This window comes from Lagenorhynchus albirostris, chromosome 11 (assembly GCF_949774975.1).
Source record: "Lagenorhynchus albirostris chromosome 11, mLagAlb1.1, whole genome shotgun sequence".
In the NCBI taxonomy this organism is placed as follows: domain Eukaryota; kingdom Metazoa; phylum Chordata; class Mammalia; order Artiodactyla; family Delphinidae; genus Lagenorhynchus; species Lagenorhynchus albirostris.
This window is the reverse complement of record NC_083105.1, coordinates 84,088,438-84,107,725: the sequence shown is the minus strand read 5'-3', so window position 1 is coordinate 84,107,725 and position 19,288 is coordinate 84,088,438. Positions and strand designations below refer to the sequence as shown.

The 19,288-nt window shown below is 34.5% G+C and overlaps 1 protein-coding gene across 1 annotated transcript in view; it reads right to left on the bottom strand.

Moving 5' to 3' along the window:
• The window catches only part of KRAS (KRAS proto-oncogene, GTPase), a 38,688-nt gene that overhangs the window by 5,351 nt on the left and 14,049 nt on the right, over positions 1-19,288 (bottom strand). Inside the window, exons 3-4 of the mRNA XM_060166718.1 lie at positions 11,859-12,037; positions 10,744-10,903 (exon numbers count right to left, since the gene is read on the bottom strand). Coding sequence (XP_060022701.1) covers positions 10,744-10,903; positions 11,859-12,037 — 339 coding nt within the window. The remainder of the gene's footprint in view (positions 1-10,743; positions 10,904-11,858; positions 12,038-19,288) is intronic.

Genomic DNA, 19,288 nt, shown 5'->3' with positions numbered 1-19,288 from the left:
TATGTTTAGTATATTAAGTATTCAAAATACTTAATATAAAGTCAGATTAATATTTGACATATAAAGTCAAATGCTGTGTATCTTCAGAGAAATTTCCATTTGATCATTTTGGCCTACATCTAGCTGTGATCAAAAGCAAGGTATCCAAATCGGTAATGGTTGAAAGTGATTTCAAGTCAGAATAATTTTCAACCTAATCATTCATACAGAACATGAAAAATGGCACTTTGAAACTGGTGGCAGGACAGTAGATTTTAACCCTGCAATCCTGAATTATACAAGATCTATACATAAGTCAATTCTTGTCCTACCCCTATTAAAAAGCAAATTAAATATAAAAGCAAAATAGAGAATTAAAGAAAAAATATGATCCTCTATGTATTTTAATATCTGTTTAACTGATTAGTAACTGTCAACAAAAGCCTGATGTTTTCAAACCTAGACACTAGAGGGAGTCTTAGGAACAAATACACAACAAATAAAGTATAAATCAAGCCACTTTAACAATGAAAACTGGCTTTTTACTCAATTTAACCACCTCTGCTGAATATTAATATAAACACATTCATTAAGTTATATTATCTTAAAAATAATTGAAAATTTAACAGCGATATGATTTCTCCTTTATGCATTACTAAGATCTTCTACAATTACTATTTCAAAATAATAACTAAATTAATTCGGGCATTTTCAGTCTAGTTACATTTAACTAACTTTCGCAACAGAGCTAAAGTTTAGAAAAGTATTACCAATATTTTTAAAGAATTAAACACAGAGTGGGAATGAGAGGCTTGCTCACATTTAAACAACAGTAGTGGGATAAAAACCAGCATTACTGATTTGAATACTAGTGAAGAAAAGACCCCAGTAAAGCCCCCAAACTGCACTCACTGATGTTCCCCACTTTCTGATATCATTACTGATTATATGTGTATGATGACATACACTTCTGTTTCACACAGAGGATAGAGAAAAAGTGATAAGACAGTTTATCAGCAATACAATCAAGGCTTAATATATATAAGCCTTCATGCTAACCTTCTAAACACATAAAGAGCAAAACACTTCCGATGATACAATAAAGAATAATTATTTTATTATTATAAATAATACCAACCTTGACTAATTTCTAACCATAAACTCTTAGAATGGGATGGAATCTTAAGGGAGGATATACTCCAACTCCCCTACCCTTCACAAATTCCCTTTGATCACACATCCTTATGTAGTCTACTCCATTTCCACTGTTTTTATAATGAAGAAAAATGTCAATGATACAAAAATGCTGAAGCAGATAAAATGAAAATACATGAGATGGATATAGAGAAGACACATCCTAAGGTGAAAACAATATATAAGTATTTAGGAGACAATGAAGGCAGAATCTGATAAGATTACCTTCTTCTAAGATTCTGACAAATACTTTTAGTTCATACTGCACTGAACTCTCCTTTATATATAATCTTATTAATAATTTCAATGATTAGTAAAATGTTAAAACTGATCAAAACAGGGCAGTGAACACCTTTTACATTCTTATATACACATTTAAAAGACAAAATAGGGTACCAGTAATTATTTTGTTTAAACCCATCATTTTAGGACTAAGAAAAATTAATTTGCATATATTTATCATTGTCAAATTAATTTTGTAAAAATATTTAAAATTTTAAATATTACCAAGTACACTTTTTTCTTATATAAATGCTATTCATGATCACTGAAAAAATAAGGATTTAATTCATCATGCCCAACAATTTCACATTCAGACTACACAGGCACTGAAATATAGTTTGCACAATATGAAATTTTAGAAAGTATATGCTTTCACCTTTGTTTTAAATAAAAATTAAAGCATAAAACTTATTTTATTCTAAATAGTTCTACTGTAAAAATCATCTAATAGTAAGACAATGGGAGAAAAGAAAACTATCACTTAACTCTGGTCATGGCTACTGTTATTTTAGAAGTTTTACTTTTAAAATTGCATTGCAATGTTAAGTTTTATCACAACTTCTAAATTAAATACTGCTTTATACAATGATACTCAAAAAATATTAAGAGTTTATAAATCTTGGGCTTCCCCGGTGGCGCAGTGGTTGAGAGTCCGCCTGCCGATGCAGGGGACATGGGTTTGTGCCCTGGTCTAGGAGGATCCCACATGCCGCGGAGCGGCTGGGCCCGTGAGCCATGGCCACTGAGCCTGCGCGTCCGGAGCCTGTGCTCCGCAACGGGAGAGGCCACAACAGTGAGAGGCCCGTGTACCGCAAAAAAAAAAAAAAAAAAAAAAGGAGTTTATAAATCTCAATAAAAATTAATGCCAATCATTAATTTTGCTTTGTTTCTTCTTCTGAGTTTAGTTCATTAGTATACCACATAATATCTTTTGGAACTTAGTCTACTATTCAGAAGTATATTTTATATTTTGGGGAGATACATTATTTCATACCTTCAACTCATATAGTAAACAATATCAACCCTTTAGTTTAATCAGCCCCAAAAATGATATCCTACAATTTTATTTCATGTTCTCACAGAACATTATATGTTACAAATAATATGCATCAAAATCTTAAGCTCTGGCATGAACTTTCTGGTACCTATTGAGTGAAATATTTTCTAAACAAGACCAAATTTAATATTGGTTGGTTTAGAAAGGAAGTTGAGAAATTCCACTCAGTAAATCCAACTGGGCAGCTACTGTGTGCCAGGAACCTCGTTAGGTCATGGACATGCAAAGATTAAAAATACACGATTCTGGCTCTCTAAGATTCTCACCATACAGGACAAACAAAGAAGCGGTTATTTCAATTTAACATGGTTAAGTGTGTAACAGTTAAGAGCAGTAAACTGGGAATACACAAGAAGTGCATTATGCCCAGTCTAATAGTTTTTAAAGAAAGATTCTTAGAGAACAAGAGATGAGACAGTCATGAAAGTGTGTTAACTAGTAAGACTAGGGGATAAGAACACTGGCATTCCCAACAAGAGCAACAGCCAAGACACAAGGGAAGGTAAGAAATAACATGGTGTTGATTTACATACGGACAAAAAAATTTCAGACGAGAAGTTTTTAAGAGATAAAGCCAAAGGCTAGGGGGGAAGGAAGGTGTTAAGAGCCTTATATATGCTACGAAACTTGAGATTTTATTCTGTAGGTAACAGGAAGTCAGTAACTAGATTTAAAGCTAAGAAAATGACATTTCTTTTAAATCTCTCTCTCTTTACGCTGTGAATGAAGGCAGCAACAGGTAAACCACGTAAGAGGTTACAATAGTCCCAGCAAGAAATGATAGGGGCCTGAACTAATGATGTGATAAAAGTTAGAATGTACCATAATAGGAATTTGTGGTTGCCTCCAAATGGGTGTGAAAAAGAGGGATTTAGGAGTCATCCCAACACTCCAGGTTTCTCAGCTGGGTAAAAAAGTGATGTTGATGCCGCTAAGTTAAGAGAGCACAGACAGAACAAGTATTTGCTTGTGGAATGTCCAAAAGAAAACACGCACTGTAAGAGTGACCCTTTCCCACCTTCTGGGCCATTCAATTTACTCCTCCTTTATATAGTTCCTCATATTTTTTCTCTCTAGACTCTAGGACAAATGCAGAGTAGTCTATAGGCATCAAAACCATCTCAATTATAATGAATACCCTTTAGATGAAAAATAAATGTAATTAAAAAAATAAAATGAGAAATATAAATAAATAAATGTATTAATTGTGGAAACAAACTACAAGTTTCTTATTTTTTAATACTTCAAATTAGAATCCCACACCTAGGTAGTTCTAAAGCGGTTGCTACTTTGTTACCTGTGAAAGACATCTGCTTTCTGCAGAAATTAATATGCTGAACTTACCAGATTACATTACAATGCATTTTTTAATTTTCACACAGCCAGGAGTCTTTTCTTCTTTGCTGATTTTTTTCAATCTGTATTGTCGGATCTCTCTCACCAATGTATAAAAAGCATCCTCCACTCTCTGCATTGTAAAACACAACTTCTTTAAAGTCTGTTTCATTGGTAATAGTAATTTATTGGGACAGCCATGTGCAAGAAATTTGGAATTATGAGCTTTACTTGAGAATGTTTTGTTTTAAACAGACATCAGATTGTTTGAATAAAATGGAGGATTCAATTTTAAAATATGGGCTTAAATCCTGGTTTGTTCTTTGAAGTCAGTTTTGTTTTGTAATGGGATTAGAATTTTTTTTAATTTAAATTAGGAGTTAGAGATTATGAAAAACCTAAGTACATGTATTATTAGTATTAATAATGCAGTCATTTTAGTTTGCTAGTCATGGAATTAATCAAAGCCTAAACTGAAGTTAGACTGAAATTATTTCTTTGACTTAGGGAAAACAAGTGATTTCTGTACTCCAGCTCTGAGTGGGAAGCGAGGAGAAAAATGGTACAAAATGGACGTTTAAACTTTGTTTAAAAAAAAGACTGTTGGGCTTCCCTGGTGGCGCAGTGGTTGAGAGTCCGCCTGCCGATGCAGGGAACACGGGTTCGTGCCCCGGTCCGGGAGGATCCCACATGCCGCGGAGCGGCTGGGCCCGTGAGCCATGGCCGCTGAGCCTGCGCGTCCGGAGCCTGTGCTCCGCAACGGGAGAGGCCACAACAGTGAGAGGTCCGCGTACCGCAAAAAAAAAAAAAAAAAAAGACTGTTAACATCAGTCTTTCTATGAACCAAATGTGACAAAATGGACTCAGTTCCTACAAAGTTAATAGGTATCAAAAGTATGATATGTAGTTTTAAATTTAATCAGGCACAGAGAATCAGCCATTTAAGTATTAAGTAAACCAACAGCTAAGGCTTAATTTTAGCATGTACACATCCATTGCTTATAATAGTTAAGAAAAAAAAGGCACTTCAATTCTTGAGGGTATATTAATTTTTATAAATCTCAAGAATATGTTAAGAACTGCTTCAGTTGAACTCAGTAATTTACCTTTAAAGTAAAACTTTAATTTAAAATTCATAAAAAATTAAGTTTCAGTTAAGCAGTAGGGATTTAAATAATATGTTGATTATATATTAAAATGTACATCTCAAGTTACTTATACCAACTTGTGATGTATTTCTACTCAACTAATACAAAAGTCATTATAGCCCAAGAAAATCTGAATATCTTATATTTTTAATGAAATCAATTTAATCGACTAGCTAGCTAAACCAACTACAAAATAAAAATTCCAACTATTTTTTAAAATCATTAAATGTTGGTACTTTAAATGAGATAGCCACTTTGTACCCATATATAAAATTTTTAATATTTTATATTTATCAGTAATTCTTAAGAGGAGATGGTTTGCTTTTACTCATAAGTCCTTAAAAATTACATATTAGAAATTATTATTAAATTAGATAAATAATTTAAGGCACTAAAATAACTCTAGTAAAGCATGTAAAATATAAAGTATGAGCTGGCATTTAAGGTATTTTCACAAATGATTCTCTTTCAATTTGAAAATCAATGCAAGAAATTTAAAACATGTATATATAAATAAAACAAACCAGGTAAAGCTCATATTTTTTAAGAATAAAAACTTTATTCCTGTTTAAAAAAAGGTTGTAAGGTCAATGTAGAAGTACTGAAATATACTATGATGGAGGAAAAAACAGGGTTTTGTCCTCTACTAATTTAGCAGAAGCAAATTTTGATTGTAACTTATTTCTAAAATTAGTTTGAACGTGTCTACTTTTTAAGTGTGCACATCCCCATCACCAATATCAGAATATGTGATTTTTGTTTCCAGCAATGCAGAGAGAGAATTGGAAGCCAGTAATTAAAAAGAAGAGATTACTACCCACCACCAAGAATTCAGTATCAGGACCTCGGAGGCTAAGATAATTAACAACACTGAAAGATAGTTATTCCAGAGTGACTTTTTTCATTTCTCATTTTTACTAATAGGAAATTTAAATTAGATTTTAAAGAATCAGTTATTTACCATATTTTCTCAGACTTAATTACTTATTTCTTGATAATATGCTTTAAAGTCATACGGACATGAAGAGAACATTATTGATCCTTGTATATACCTTAAACCACTGGCACAGAACACTGGTTTCATATTCCAAAATTTGTAGGTAATTTTAAAAGATTAAGTACAGCCGAAACAGATGTTTAATACCTACTGTGGCTAGCTGCTAAGGTCTTAACTGGCATGCAATGATTTATTCTTGGGCATACAGCTTGTTGCCACATATACTCATTTTCAGATGTCACTTATTAAACTTTAAGAACAACTGAAACAAAAGTACATGTAAAAACAACAGTGCATGTGTTTATATATGTAAATTTTAAAGTAAGTTTGTAAAGATACATTTGTAACTTTTTTTAAATCAGGAGCTCAGCCATTATCTGAAAATGTACTGTGAGACTATGGAAATAGAGCACTTCAATACAGGAGAAAGAACTGTTAACAGCATCATTCTGTATCCCGGTGCCTATAATGCTTTCACTACGCGATTTAATTTTAAACAAGTACTTCTTCTAGTTGAATAGTTTATTATGTGCAAAAGCTCTTTCAATGAAATAAATAACACCTCAAATACCCTAACTATAGGCAGATGCAAGAATACTAAATACTAGCCCTTCTTGGGGGAGAGGAACGGGACGAACAAGATGTATTCTAAAAAGCAACTTTGCATCACTGAATTGGAAAGAAACCTTGCCAAACAACAGCCCACCTCAGGAACTACTGAAATGCATCAATACTACTACTTGGGAGGCTATACTATGCATTGGTGCACAGCAGGTGCTCAGTACTTGCTTTGTCTAGTTTTAACTCATAAAAAGCAAAGTTCAAATTACTGATCTTATGTACAGAAACCCAACTATTATTAAACAGAGAAATAAGGCACAAAGTTTTTTTGTTTGGTTTGCTTTGTTAAAATAAGTTGATGATAAGCTTTCTTTAATGGAGGTCTTCTAACAACTAAATTTAAGTATCTAGAAATTAACAACAAAACCCGGAAAATTAAATACTCAACATTTTTAAGTTCATAAAACAAATTTTCACATTATGCTCAAATTGAGACCTCCAGAAAGCAAAAAAGCTGAATCAGGAGTAGCAGATACTCAGAGAATTCTGCTTTTGTCATCTGTTTTACTGAATGATCCCCACTTTTGATTTTAGCAGACTGGAAAACACACAGCTGATTACCACGGTGTCAATGTTTTGGTTTCAACAGCCTTTGCAAACACAGCCATATACTGCCCAAAGAGGCCAGAAAAATATGTCAATTACTAACTGCCCAGATAGATGTGACCTAGGTAGCAGCCTTTATACACTAGGAACACAGGGACCACATACAGCATACTTGCAGAAAATAAAAACTACTTTGGCCTTTCAGATGTGGACTAAAATGATAGTTAAAAATATAATTCAGGGCTTCCCAGGTGGCGTAGTGGTTGGGAGTCCGCCTGCCGATGCAGGGGACGTGGGTTCGTGCCCCGGTCCAGGAAGATCCCACATGCCGCGGAGCGGCTGGGCCCGTGAGCCATGGCCGCTGAGCCTGCACGTCCGCAACGGGAGAGGCCACGACAGTAAGAGGCCCGCATACCGCAAAAAAAAAAAAAAAAAAAAAAAAATATATATATATATATATATATATATAAAATTCACTGTATTCTAGCCATAAAATGGGCTTTTTAAAATAAGAAAGTAATTAAGTTGGTAAAATATATAGCCTACAACCCTTACCTGTAAAAAGACTAGAGTAAAATTCCTCTTTCTCTTTCACAGAATAAATTTTACTTTAAAATTCCTAATGTTAGCTTGTAAAATTTAAGTTGAAAGTCTGACCTAACTTCTTATGTCTAGCCAAAGAATACAGTTTCCCCAGAGAATCAATGGTCAGCACACTACAAGTTGGTCAGCACACTACAACCCACAAACCCAATGCAGCCACAGCCTATATTTTTGTACTGCCCACAAGCTGAGTGATTTTCCCTTTTTTAAAGGGTTGTAAGAAAAAAAAAATGCAACTGATACCACCTGTGGCCCACAAAGCCTAAAATATTTATCATCTGGCCCTTTGCAGAAAAAGTTTGCCAGCCCCTGACTTATATCTATGAAAGTTCTAAATGAATGTCTGAATATAATTTTTGTTGTTTGTGTTTTAGGTTCGTGCTCAAGACCAAAACTTAGGGCATGAAGCGAGTAGCTGCTGATAAAATACAACAAGGATATGCATATTCATTTTGTTCAAATAATAAATAAGTAATAGCAGATGAGTAACAAAACCCTCTGCAGAAAATAGGGCTTCAAATTTTCACAATAACTGGAGGTAAATTAAAAGTTATGAAAATTTACATATTTCATTTTCTCAGTTACTTGGAATAATTCTTTAAAGTCTTCTAAAAGCATGCAAATGTCAAATTAATTTCAACAGAGAAAGATGAATAAACTTTTGAAAGGCAAATCAACAAGTCCATGTAATAAAGAGAAATCAAGTATCTAGGAAACTAAATGTCTAAGTTATAGTTTAGCAACATAAATTACATAACGATATCAATAAAACAGGACATAAATATAAGAAAAGCTGAGTGCTAGAAGGTTAAGAAATAAAGTACAAGTATTCCTTTATATTATATCACTGTATATTTTTTCTGGATGATCCATAAAAATGTCTACAAAGCAAATTTAGGTTAATCCATTTGGTATCACACACACTACATCCCCTTCCCTATCCAACACCCCCCAACCGCCCCCCCAAACCAGTATAAAACCTAAAAATCTATTTAAAAGGAAACTAGGTAGTTTTCTAGATTAGTTATGAATGCTGTGGTATATTAAAGCATTAATGTCAAACACTTAAGAATCAACAGTACTTCTGAGATAGTAACCATACAACAAGGAAAGAAGACAGAGCTATTATTTTAGGCTCTTATCAAATGAGAGTGGAGGGCAACACTGCAGAAATAACAAGACTTCCTCTTACTGTCCTTTATTACCTTTCTACTCCAAATGTGGTCCATGTACCAAAGTCAGCATCACCCGAGAGCTTGTAAAAATGCAGAATCACAGGTTCCAACCTAGACCCTAATTCTAATTCAGAATTAGAATCTGGATTTGAGTAAGAAGCCCAGTTGATTCTTGTGCATATTAAAGTATGAGAAGCACTGCTTTATTTGCAACCCTTTACAACATCAGGCAAAGTCTTAGAGTTTTTCTTTTCTTTGTACAGTGTAAACTAATGTGTCCACTAGTCTAAAATGTATACTTTAAAAGTTACAACTAATACAAGTTAATAAACTGTTAACAGTATAATCTAGGTAGTAGGTTTGCAAATGTTTTCCATAAAATTCCTTCAATTTTATATCTGAAAATGTTTCATACAAAAATGGGAAAAAAAAGTTATAATATTATAATCATGTTTTCTGAGTACCTCCCAAGGGAAATCAAGGAGTACGGTCAGAGAAGACCAACAAAGACGACAAAAACCAAACCTCTTCCCAGTCTTTGGGACCTGGGAATGATATGAATGAAATCTTAATTCCTCCAAAGTAAAGTGAAGTAATGTATACACCAAGTATTTCTTTAACTTATAAATCAGGTTTTAGAATAAGATCATCTGTATTATGGTCAAAAACTATTCTAATTCAGCTTTTAATCCCAAAACAAAGACTTAAAACAGAATTCATTGTTTTTTTCACTGTGTACCAAATTTGTACAACCAGAAAGTGGTAAGTATGATCTTCCACTAGGGAAATAGACATATATACTAGCTGAATGATGGTTTACTTTTAAATTTTTACCCCTTTACAAAATTCAGTGAAAGGTCTAGAAGGTGTTTTTACAGGTTTAACCATGTAATAAGTTGTTCATCACTCTTCTTAACTTCTAGCATTATAAAGTTAAATTCCATGAAATTGGTTTTCTGGGCTCATAGGTACAAATAACCAGACAAGGCCCCAAACAAATGTTCATCTTGTATGGAACATATTAATATTCCATCATAACCTTATATTTTCCTTTCTAGGAATTCATTTTTTCTATATGTTAAACTCTTATTTCATAGAAATAAGGCTAAATAATATCAATTATTTTATTTTACCTAGAGAAAAAGTTACTTTTAAAATAGTTTCTGAAACGAAATTCAGGATCAATCTGGTGTTATTTTTTTCTCAGAACACAGTAAATGAATAACTGAGAATTTCTATTTACTTTTTAAATATTCTCTTGCTTTAATAAAAGCTTTCCTGAAAAATATATCCTTTAAAAAAAAATTCTAAGTAAAATTCTTCAAATACAACAAAATTTAATCTAGAAACATATGACATAATACTCTTAAAAGCACTTCAAAAATAGGAAACTCAAAATTTGTTTCCCTGTTCTTTGACTTTATAAATAAAACAGTAAAAAATAAAATTCCCACGTTTCTCGAATCCTGACTATAACATGTGCTGAACTGTTCAACGTAGAAAAAAGCCAAAGCCAAAGATAACAGGACACTGGAATAAGAAGTGTTGCCCTCTCATATCCTTAAGAGAACATTTACCAAGTAAATATTGTTATATTTCCTATTTTACTATAATGGAAGAAAACTGATAAATTACATCAACTGATATAAAAGTTATGCTATCAGGTATGTACATTTATTAATATTCATGCCCTCCTGCTCCCAAAATGACATTATTAGAATATATATTAGTAAATAGTGATTAATGATTAAAATCACTTGATATAGTTTGAGAGAATAGATTTGTATTTATTACAATTTTACTTACCTGTCTTGTCTTTGCAGATGTTTCAATAAAAGGAATTCCATAACTTCTTGCTAAGTCCTGAGCCTGTTTTGTGTCTACTGTTCTAGAAGGCAAATCACATTTATTTCCTACTAGAACCATAGGTACATCTTCAGAGTCTTTAACTCTTTTTATTTGTTCTCTGGGGAGGAAAAAAAAAGTTACATCAGAGGAATTAGTAACAAAAATCTTTCAAAAACTATTTATAACTTTGTCTCATAAAATATGGTTAAAAGACTTTTAATGTAATTCCTAGTTCCCATTACACCAAATTTTCCTTTCTCCTCCTCCTAGTTATTTTTCTCTATCCTAAACAGAGAACTTCTATGTCTCTTAAAAGATCAAATACCTAGAAATATAGTAAAACTACAATCTAGTAGGTTCATATGCACGTAGGTTACAATAAAACAGAAATATTGAAAAATTCTAGGCCAAAAAAGTGCGAGGACTAATTTTTAAAATTATAATCTTAGAAACATATACTATATACGTTGTTAAATGTACACATATAATGTTTTTATAAAAATATGAGTTACAACATTAACATAATGCTTTACCTTCATTCTTAAAAAAGAGAGCACCAAGTGGAAAGATTTTGATTTCTATAGGAACATTTTAATAATAGTCGCTTTTATGCAAATTTGTCGAGATTCTTTAAAAACTGTATTGCTCTAATACTTCAATCTTGTAACTTCAGAGTTGTGTTTTTTCCTTAATTATCTAAGGCCAACATTTATCTGATTCCAAGAAATTCTACACTACACAGAGTTATTTTTAAGGCTATTTGCGTGGTGCCATCTCAATTGCCTTTTCACATTTTTGTTCATGGTTTTCATTTTCATGATGGATCTAGCTTAAAGCCTTCTCAACCAGGCCTACCTTCCAATTCTAGCACTACTACTAGGTGATCTGGAACAAGTTGCTCAACTGCTCTAATCCTTAAGAATTTCACTTGTAAATCAGGGATATTACCTACCTAACAAAAATTATTTTAAAATTTAATTTGTGCAAATTTGTGCATGGCAGTTAGCAGACTCAATAAATGGAAGATACAATTACTCCTCAATGTCAACTTATTTTATTCAACTTAAACCCACCTATAATGGTGAATATCTTCAAATGATTTAGTATTATTTATGGCAAATACACAAAGAAAGCCCTCCCCAGTCCTCATGTACTGGTCCCTCATTGCACTGTACTCCTCTTGACCTGCTGTGTCGAGAATATCCAAGAGACAGGTTTCTCCATCAATTACTACTTGTTTTCTGTAGGAATCCTGAGAAGGGAGAAACACAGTCTGGGTTATTACGGTGCACCTTTTACTTCTAAAAAGGTGTTAGACACGACTTAAGAACCAAAAAACAACCCAATTCAAAATTGGACAAAGTACAAGAATAGACAGGTCTCCAAAGAAAATACACAAATGGCCAATAAGCACATGAAAAGATGCTCAACATCATTCAGGAATTGCAAATCAAAACCACAATGAGCTACAACTTCACACCCATTAGGTTGACTATTGTTTTTAAAAAAAGGAAAATAACGAGTGCCAGTGAGGGTGCAGAGGAAACTGGATCCAGCAATTCCATTCCTAGGTATATAAACCGAAAGCAGAAACTCAGACACTTGTATGCCAATGGTCAGAGAACCATTATTTATAATAGCTAAAACGCAGAAGCAACCCAAGTGTTCATTAAACAGATGAATGGATAAACAAAATGGGGGGGCACGCACACACGCAGTAGAATATTGTTCAGCCATAAAAAGGAATGAAATGATACAGTCCACAACATGGATGAACCTTGAAAACATTATGCTAAGTGAAATAAGTCTGACACAACAAGACAAACATTCTGTGATTCCACTTATACTGAGATACCTAGAATAGGTAAAGTCACCGAGACAAAAAATAAAATAGCGGTTACCTGGGGCTGAGGAGAGGGGAGTTGGAGAATTGTTGTTTAATGGACACAGAGTTTCAGTTTGGGATGATGAAAAAGTTCTGGAAACAGACAGAGCTAATGGTTGTCCAATATCGTGAACTTACTTAATGCCACTAAACTGTACACTTAAAAATGGCAATGATAGGGCTTCCCTGGTGGCGCAGTGGTTGGGAGTCCGCCTGCCGATGCAGGGGACACAGGTTCGTGCCCCAGTCCGGGAAGATCCCACATGCCGCGGAGCGGCTGGGCCCGTGAGCCATGGCCACTGAGCCTGCGCGTCCAGAGCCTGTGCTCCGCAACGGGAGAGGCCACAACAGTGAGAGGCCCGCGTACCGCAAAAAAAAAAAAAGGCAATGATAAATTTTATGTGTATCTTACCACAGTTTAAAAAAAGGTTTTTTTTTTTTTAAAAAGGTGTTACACAGAGATTCAACAATGCAAGTGCATAGATTAATAACAAAAAGACCCAAATTCTCTGTAAAGGAAAATAATTTTTACAAAATGGGATAGCTCTACCAACTCCTATTATTCTGGATGATTTAGGTGGCAAGAAAAATCAAGCAACTTACAAAAGTGTCATGCATCTATTTTATTTATAGTCAAAGGAATACATAAGAGAATGGTCAATACGGAGAATTTTAGTGCCCTTATTTAATCCATTTCTGCAGTCCTAGGAACAATATTTAACAGCCAGATAGATACTATGATAATGCTAAAGAGAATGATTGTTCTGTCTGCAAATTCTGTGAGACCTCTAGTAAAAAGAGAGGGAGTGGTTGAAGGAGAGAGAAAGAGATGGATATCTTAGAGACCATGCAACTCCAAGATGGTGTAAAGGAAAGAAGGTAGGTGACATAACTGAATCTTGAAATGAAAATCTTATTTTCCTCTGACTTTTGATTAATACTCACGCCTAAAAGATTTCACATACTGTCTGCCAAAATAGGCTTCAAAAAATAAGGAAAAGGGCTGGTGCAAGGTGAAGTCATGGAGTCAGAGGCAGGGCTAATAATGGGTATAAAGTATAAGCCCAAGGACACTGTTTCTTATTGTTCCACCCTTAGTTCATGAATTACTTCACAGACCAATCTATCATTAAAAAAATGGTCATGGAAAATCATGTTTTTGGAAAAGTGTTTGAAAACTGTTCACAGCATAAGGAGAATACAAAGATACACATGTAGCATGATCCCAATAAAATATCTCTGCACATCTGTATAAATGTATCTTGTATGTACATATATTAGAAAACTTGTGGTGGTATGTACATCAAAATGTTAACGAAGGGTATGTCTCTGATGGAGATAATTAATCTAAGAAATAATTGAGCTCTTGCTTACCGTTTTTTGTGGTAATAGATATTATTTTAAATGTATTTCTTTCTTTGCTTTTTAATTTTAAAAAGTGTGAAAGATTACCATATTAGAATGATCTCATGCTTATCGTTTAAAGTAAACTGTATTTTCCAAATTTTCTATAATAAAAACCAATTATCTCAACAGTCAGAAAAAAAAGGATAGATATTTAATTTTCTAAACAAGAAGCTCTTGACTAAAGATTTGAACATTTGGTTGACATTTTATTTTAGCCTATTCCTTTAATTAACTATTGATCCTTGAAAGAACTCCTGTATATTATAAATTGAAAACCATTGTTTTTGGAGTAGAATGAAAGAGCAGGAATTGAGAGCAAAGCACAGTTTCTTGGAGTCAGTCCATTCATTACCCAGGTGTGGCTACGGCACATGTGAAACAGACGGAAGACTTTTCCTCACCTACTGCTGTCACCTCGCATTCTTCACTTACCAGTACTAGCTGAAGTTAACCTTATGGTTAATGGTTTCTTTAATCTTTAAAATTTTCTATCAACAATGAAATTAAAGACTAGCTTCTGGAGCCACACAAATCTATACCTAAGGTGTGGCTGGAGGATTACGCACATGTGCCCACAGGTATCGCCTCTAAGATGTATACCTCAGTGAACTCCCATTTAAAAAATTTTCAAACACTTTGGGTTTCAAAAGTATACACTGTGAAATATTAGTAGTTTCTGCATGCATTTCATAGCATGTTCCCATGATGAACACTCCATCAAAGGGACTGAAAACTGGGAAAGAAGTCCCTATTCACTCCTATTAACTTTTCCCTTCTAAACCCCAAAGATATTGAAAGCAAAATTCTGAGTCACATTCTGTTATTGAAAAAACGTAATCTACAACGTGCCTATAAACAATGAGGAAGAATATGCTGATTACAAATAACAAGTTTAGGTTAAAAATTCAGTATTTCCCAAGTTAATTTTATTTATTTATTTATTTGCATTTCTTTTTTTTTTTTAATAAATTTACTTATTTTATTTATTTATTTTTGGCTGTACTGGGTCTCTGTTGCTGTGCACAGGCTTTCTCTAGTTATGGCGAGCAGGGGCTGCTCTTCGTTGTGGTCCACGCACTTCTCATTGCAGTGGCTTCTCTTGTTGTGGAGCACGGGCTCTAGGCGCACGGGCTTCAGTAGCTGTGGCTCACGGGCTCTAGAGCGCAGGCTCAGTAGTTGTGGCGCACGGGCTTAGTTGCTCCATGGCATGTGGGATCTTCCCGGACCAGGGCTCGAACCCATGTCCCCCGCATTGGCAGGCAGCTTCTTAGCCATTGCGCCACCAGGGAAGCCCCCAATTTTAACTACAGTCATCCTTAGAAGCATAATTAGTCACTGAGCTATATAAAAAGGCAGTGCAACTTGATAAAAACTTAAGAACAAAAGTGTTAAATGGTGAGATCTGATCTGAAAAGAAATGACAGGTTTTAAGACAAAGCAGACAGCAAGCACAACAAAAATGATATGTAAGTACTAAAGATTTTGTTTAGCCAGAAGAAAAAAAGTATATGGAAGTAGAAAAAAATGTATGCATCAATGCAGAATCTTTCCCAACACGAGAGCCTAAATAAGGGTACAGCAAACTGTGGCCCACAGGCCAAATCCTGCCCACCTGTTTTTGTATGGTCTATGAGCCAAGAACAGTTTTTAAATGGTTGTTTAAAAAACAACAACAACAAAGATTATGTGACAAAGACCCAATTGACCCTTTACATTTTGCCAACCCCTGCTCTAAGCTAATACCTTACCACAAATCTAAAGTACTCTCAACATATATTATTCCTTTTATATTTTAAAAAAAATCATCACTGAGAAAGTACAGGTTATCAAAGCCTAACCAGTTTAAAACCACATAAATTCCACAATGAAACTAGTTAAAGACAGCAAGAAAAGAACCAAGACTTTACATTTTTAATTAGTATTATTTCCAGCCTTTCAAACAGAATACACTTTTAGATCAGATACATAGGTTACTAACATCCTTTGGACACTAGGATAAAAGAAAGCCACTTAAAAACTAACTCAACATAATAAAATATTAAATGAAGGAAAGTTATTCCATAGATTTCCCCTTACTCCCAACTAAAGTACTATTTTAATTTACTGAAGTAGTAGGAAAAAAAAAACCCAAAACTTTTCTAGGGCTTCCCTGGTGGCGCAGTGGTTGAGAGTCCGCCTGCCGATGCAGGGAACACGGGTTCGTGCCCCTGTCCGGGAAGATCCCACATGCCGCGGAGCCACGGCCGCTGAGCCTGCGCGTCCGGAGCCTGTGCTCCGCAACGGGAGAGGCCACAGCAGTGAGAGGCCTGCGTACCGCAAAAAAAAAACTTTTCTAAATGAAGTACACTATGCTGGCAAAAGTTAAACATAGAAGTCAAGCATTTCTGGTGATACAGTAACAGGTACAATCCTTTTGGAAAGCAAGTACATTACTTATCAAGAGCCATACCAATGTTCATAGCCTTTGACACAGTGATGCCACTTCTGGTAAGAGATGCTAAGAAACTATGGTTTATTTTTTTAAAACGACAGCTAAAATGGAGATATACTTAACATGGCATCCTAAATCATCATACCATAAAAAAAAATTACATAGGCGCTTAATACCCACAATCTTATGCCGTTTATCTATTTTCAAAACATACTCCAAATCCAAGCACTCACCACCATCACCCTAGTCCAATGTGACTGTCTCATGCAATCTCCTGCAACTGCTTCCTAGTCTCTTCTCCACATAGCAGCTGGTGATCCTATTATAATTTGTAACTATGTATTTATGTGTAATTGTTCAAGTCTATACCCCCTACTTGGCTTTAAACTCCATGATGGTAGGGCTCACATCTGTTTTGCTCACCACTATGCACCCTGTGTGTCAGTCTTAAACACAGCAGGTAATCAGTACTGTCTGTTGAAGAAATGAATAAACCCATTCAATGTAAATATATGCAGACACTGTAAAAATAAACACAAGTATAAGATATTATAAATTATATTAAAACAATGAAGCTGTAAATTTTAAATTATACATTAAAAGTATTTTAATAAATGTATCCAAGCAAGTTTTATATAATATTAAAAATTTTAATTACTATTAATGTCAAAATATAAACAAAATATATAGAGATTTTTAAACATTTTGGGGAAGGAAGAGAATAAGCTTACAGAAAACACGGAGGCCTTTAACTGTATTAAGTTTTATATCTTGAAAAAGAAAAAAGGATCTAAAGCAAATGTGGCAGAATGTTAAGATAGGGAAAACCTGGTTTGGGGCGCACATGACGCTTATGGTATTACTTTTCCATACGGCATTAAGGGTGTACCCATTCCATCACCACTCACTCAACAATAGGTTTCATATTTTTATTTTTGTCAGCTTGTTAGACCAAAAATCCTATTGTTTTAATATCTATTTCTTTGAGGACTAGTAATGTTACATAGTTTTTCTTTTTCATATTTATTCCCATTACCTGTGTCCTTTGCCCATTTGGAATTTTTGTCTTTTTTGTACTGGCTTAATTTTTTAAGTGTTTTCCAATTTATTAACATGCCTTCAAGTGTTGTTTTATGTACAGAAACTCATCTGCAGACCCAATGGAGGACTTCGAAAGTTAAGACTATATCTTTCGAGAATGAGATACACTCACTGACCAGGACATCATTTTGTCATTTTTCTATTATAATTAACAGTAACCAAGTTACTCAGTATGTTCATATGTCAACATATTCAATTTAGTTTTCCAACTCAGGCAGTTAAAGTTAATCCTGTCATGGGAAGACATAGTATAGTAAAACAAACAAACAAACAAAAAACTAAAGAAATTAGGACCTTTTACTAAAAGTAACCATATTACTATTAATAGTAATTATGACAGCCAACATTTACTGAGCCCTTATTTATATGCCAATTTATATTGTGATAAGCATATTACAAGCCTTATCCCATTTAATATCCATCTTCATGCTGCTGATTCCATCAGATGCTCTTGTAAATATGAACAGGACTGCTGGAAATGTCAGCTGAAGTATTATTTGAGGATTTACTTTTGAAATGTTTGTAAGATTTTCTTAATGTGTTATTGTAAGTATTTTTCATGTACTGCTAAATAACACCTATAGGAAAAAACTTACTTTTACCCTCTTAATGCTCAAATATTTTGTTACTCTTCTAAAAGATTATTTGAATCTATCACAGAATGATGTGTTACACTATTGGTTACAAACCATCAAAAGTTGTTGTACACAGCTAGTTCTCAAAGACAGCTAAAAACATGTACAATAGCCCAGTATGTTAGAATTATAATAGGGAAGAAACAAGGAATTGGGGATATATAAGCACCGGCTTATTTGTTAGTTCATTCCCACCTACCTACTCTATTCTCCCTTGCATCACAGGAACACTTAGTAAAAATCTTCTGGATGTCATATACTGTGCCAGGCATTATAGTTTCTAACCTCAAAGAGCTAGGTCTGGTGGAAGAGATATGAATGTAAACAAGTAATTTAAACACAATGAAATAAATGCAACACCTTATGGAGAACAAAGTACAATGGTGACAAACAGGAGAAGACATCAACTTTGCTTGTATGAATTAAGAAAGACAGGAGGGCCACTCCAGGCAGGAAGGAGCAAAGAGAATGCACAAAACCAGGAAACAGCATGTTGAATACATGGAACCAAGAAGTTCAACACAATTTTAGCTTAGAGGGATTATAGGTAAGTAGAACTGAAACTGCACCATCAAGCAGAGGCCAGCTTATGGAGGGTCTAATATGCCATCTTAAGAAGTTCTGAACTTCATCTTATACTAAATCACTAAAAGATTTTTAAGTAGGAGGGACGATCAGATCAACAATGTCCACTGTTAGCATTATTATGACAAATGAGACCAGACTGGAGGCTGGGAGATGAGTTTAGGAAACTTTTACAAGAAATTACAGAACCTGGCCCTGGTGGCAACAGTGGTTAAGAACCTGCCTGCCAATGCAGGGGACATGGGTTCGAGCCCTGGTCCGGGAAGATCCCACATGCCTCGGAGCCACTAAGCCTGTGCGCCACAACTACTGAGCCTGCGCTCTAAAGCCCACGAGCCACAACTACTGAAGCCCACGCACCTAGAGCCCGTGCTCCGCAACAAGAGAAGCCACCACAATGAGAAGTCCGCGCACTGCAACAAAGAGCAGCGCCCGCTCGCCGAAAGTAGAGAAAGCCCA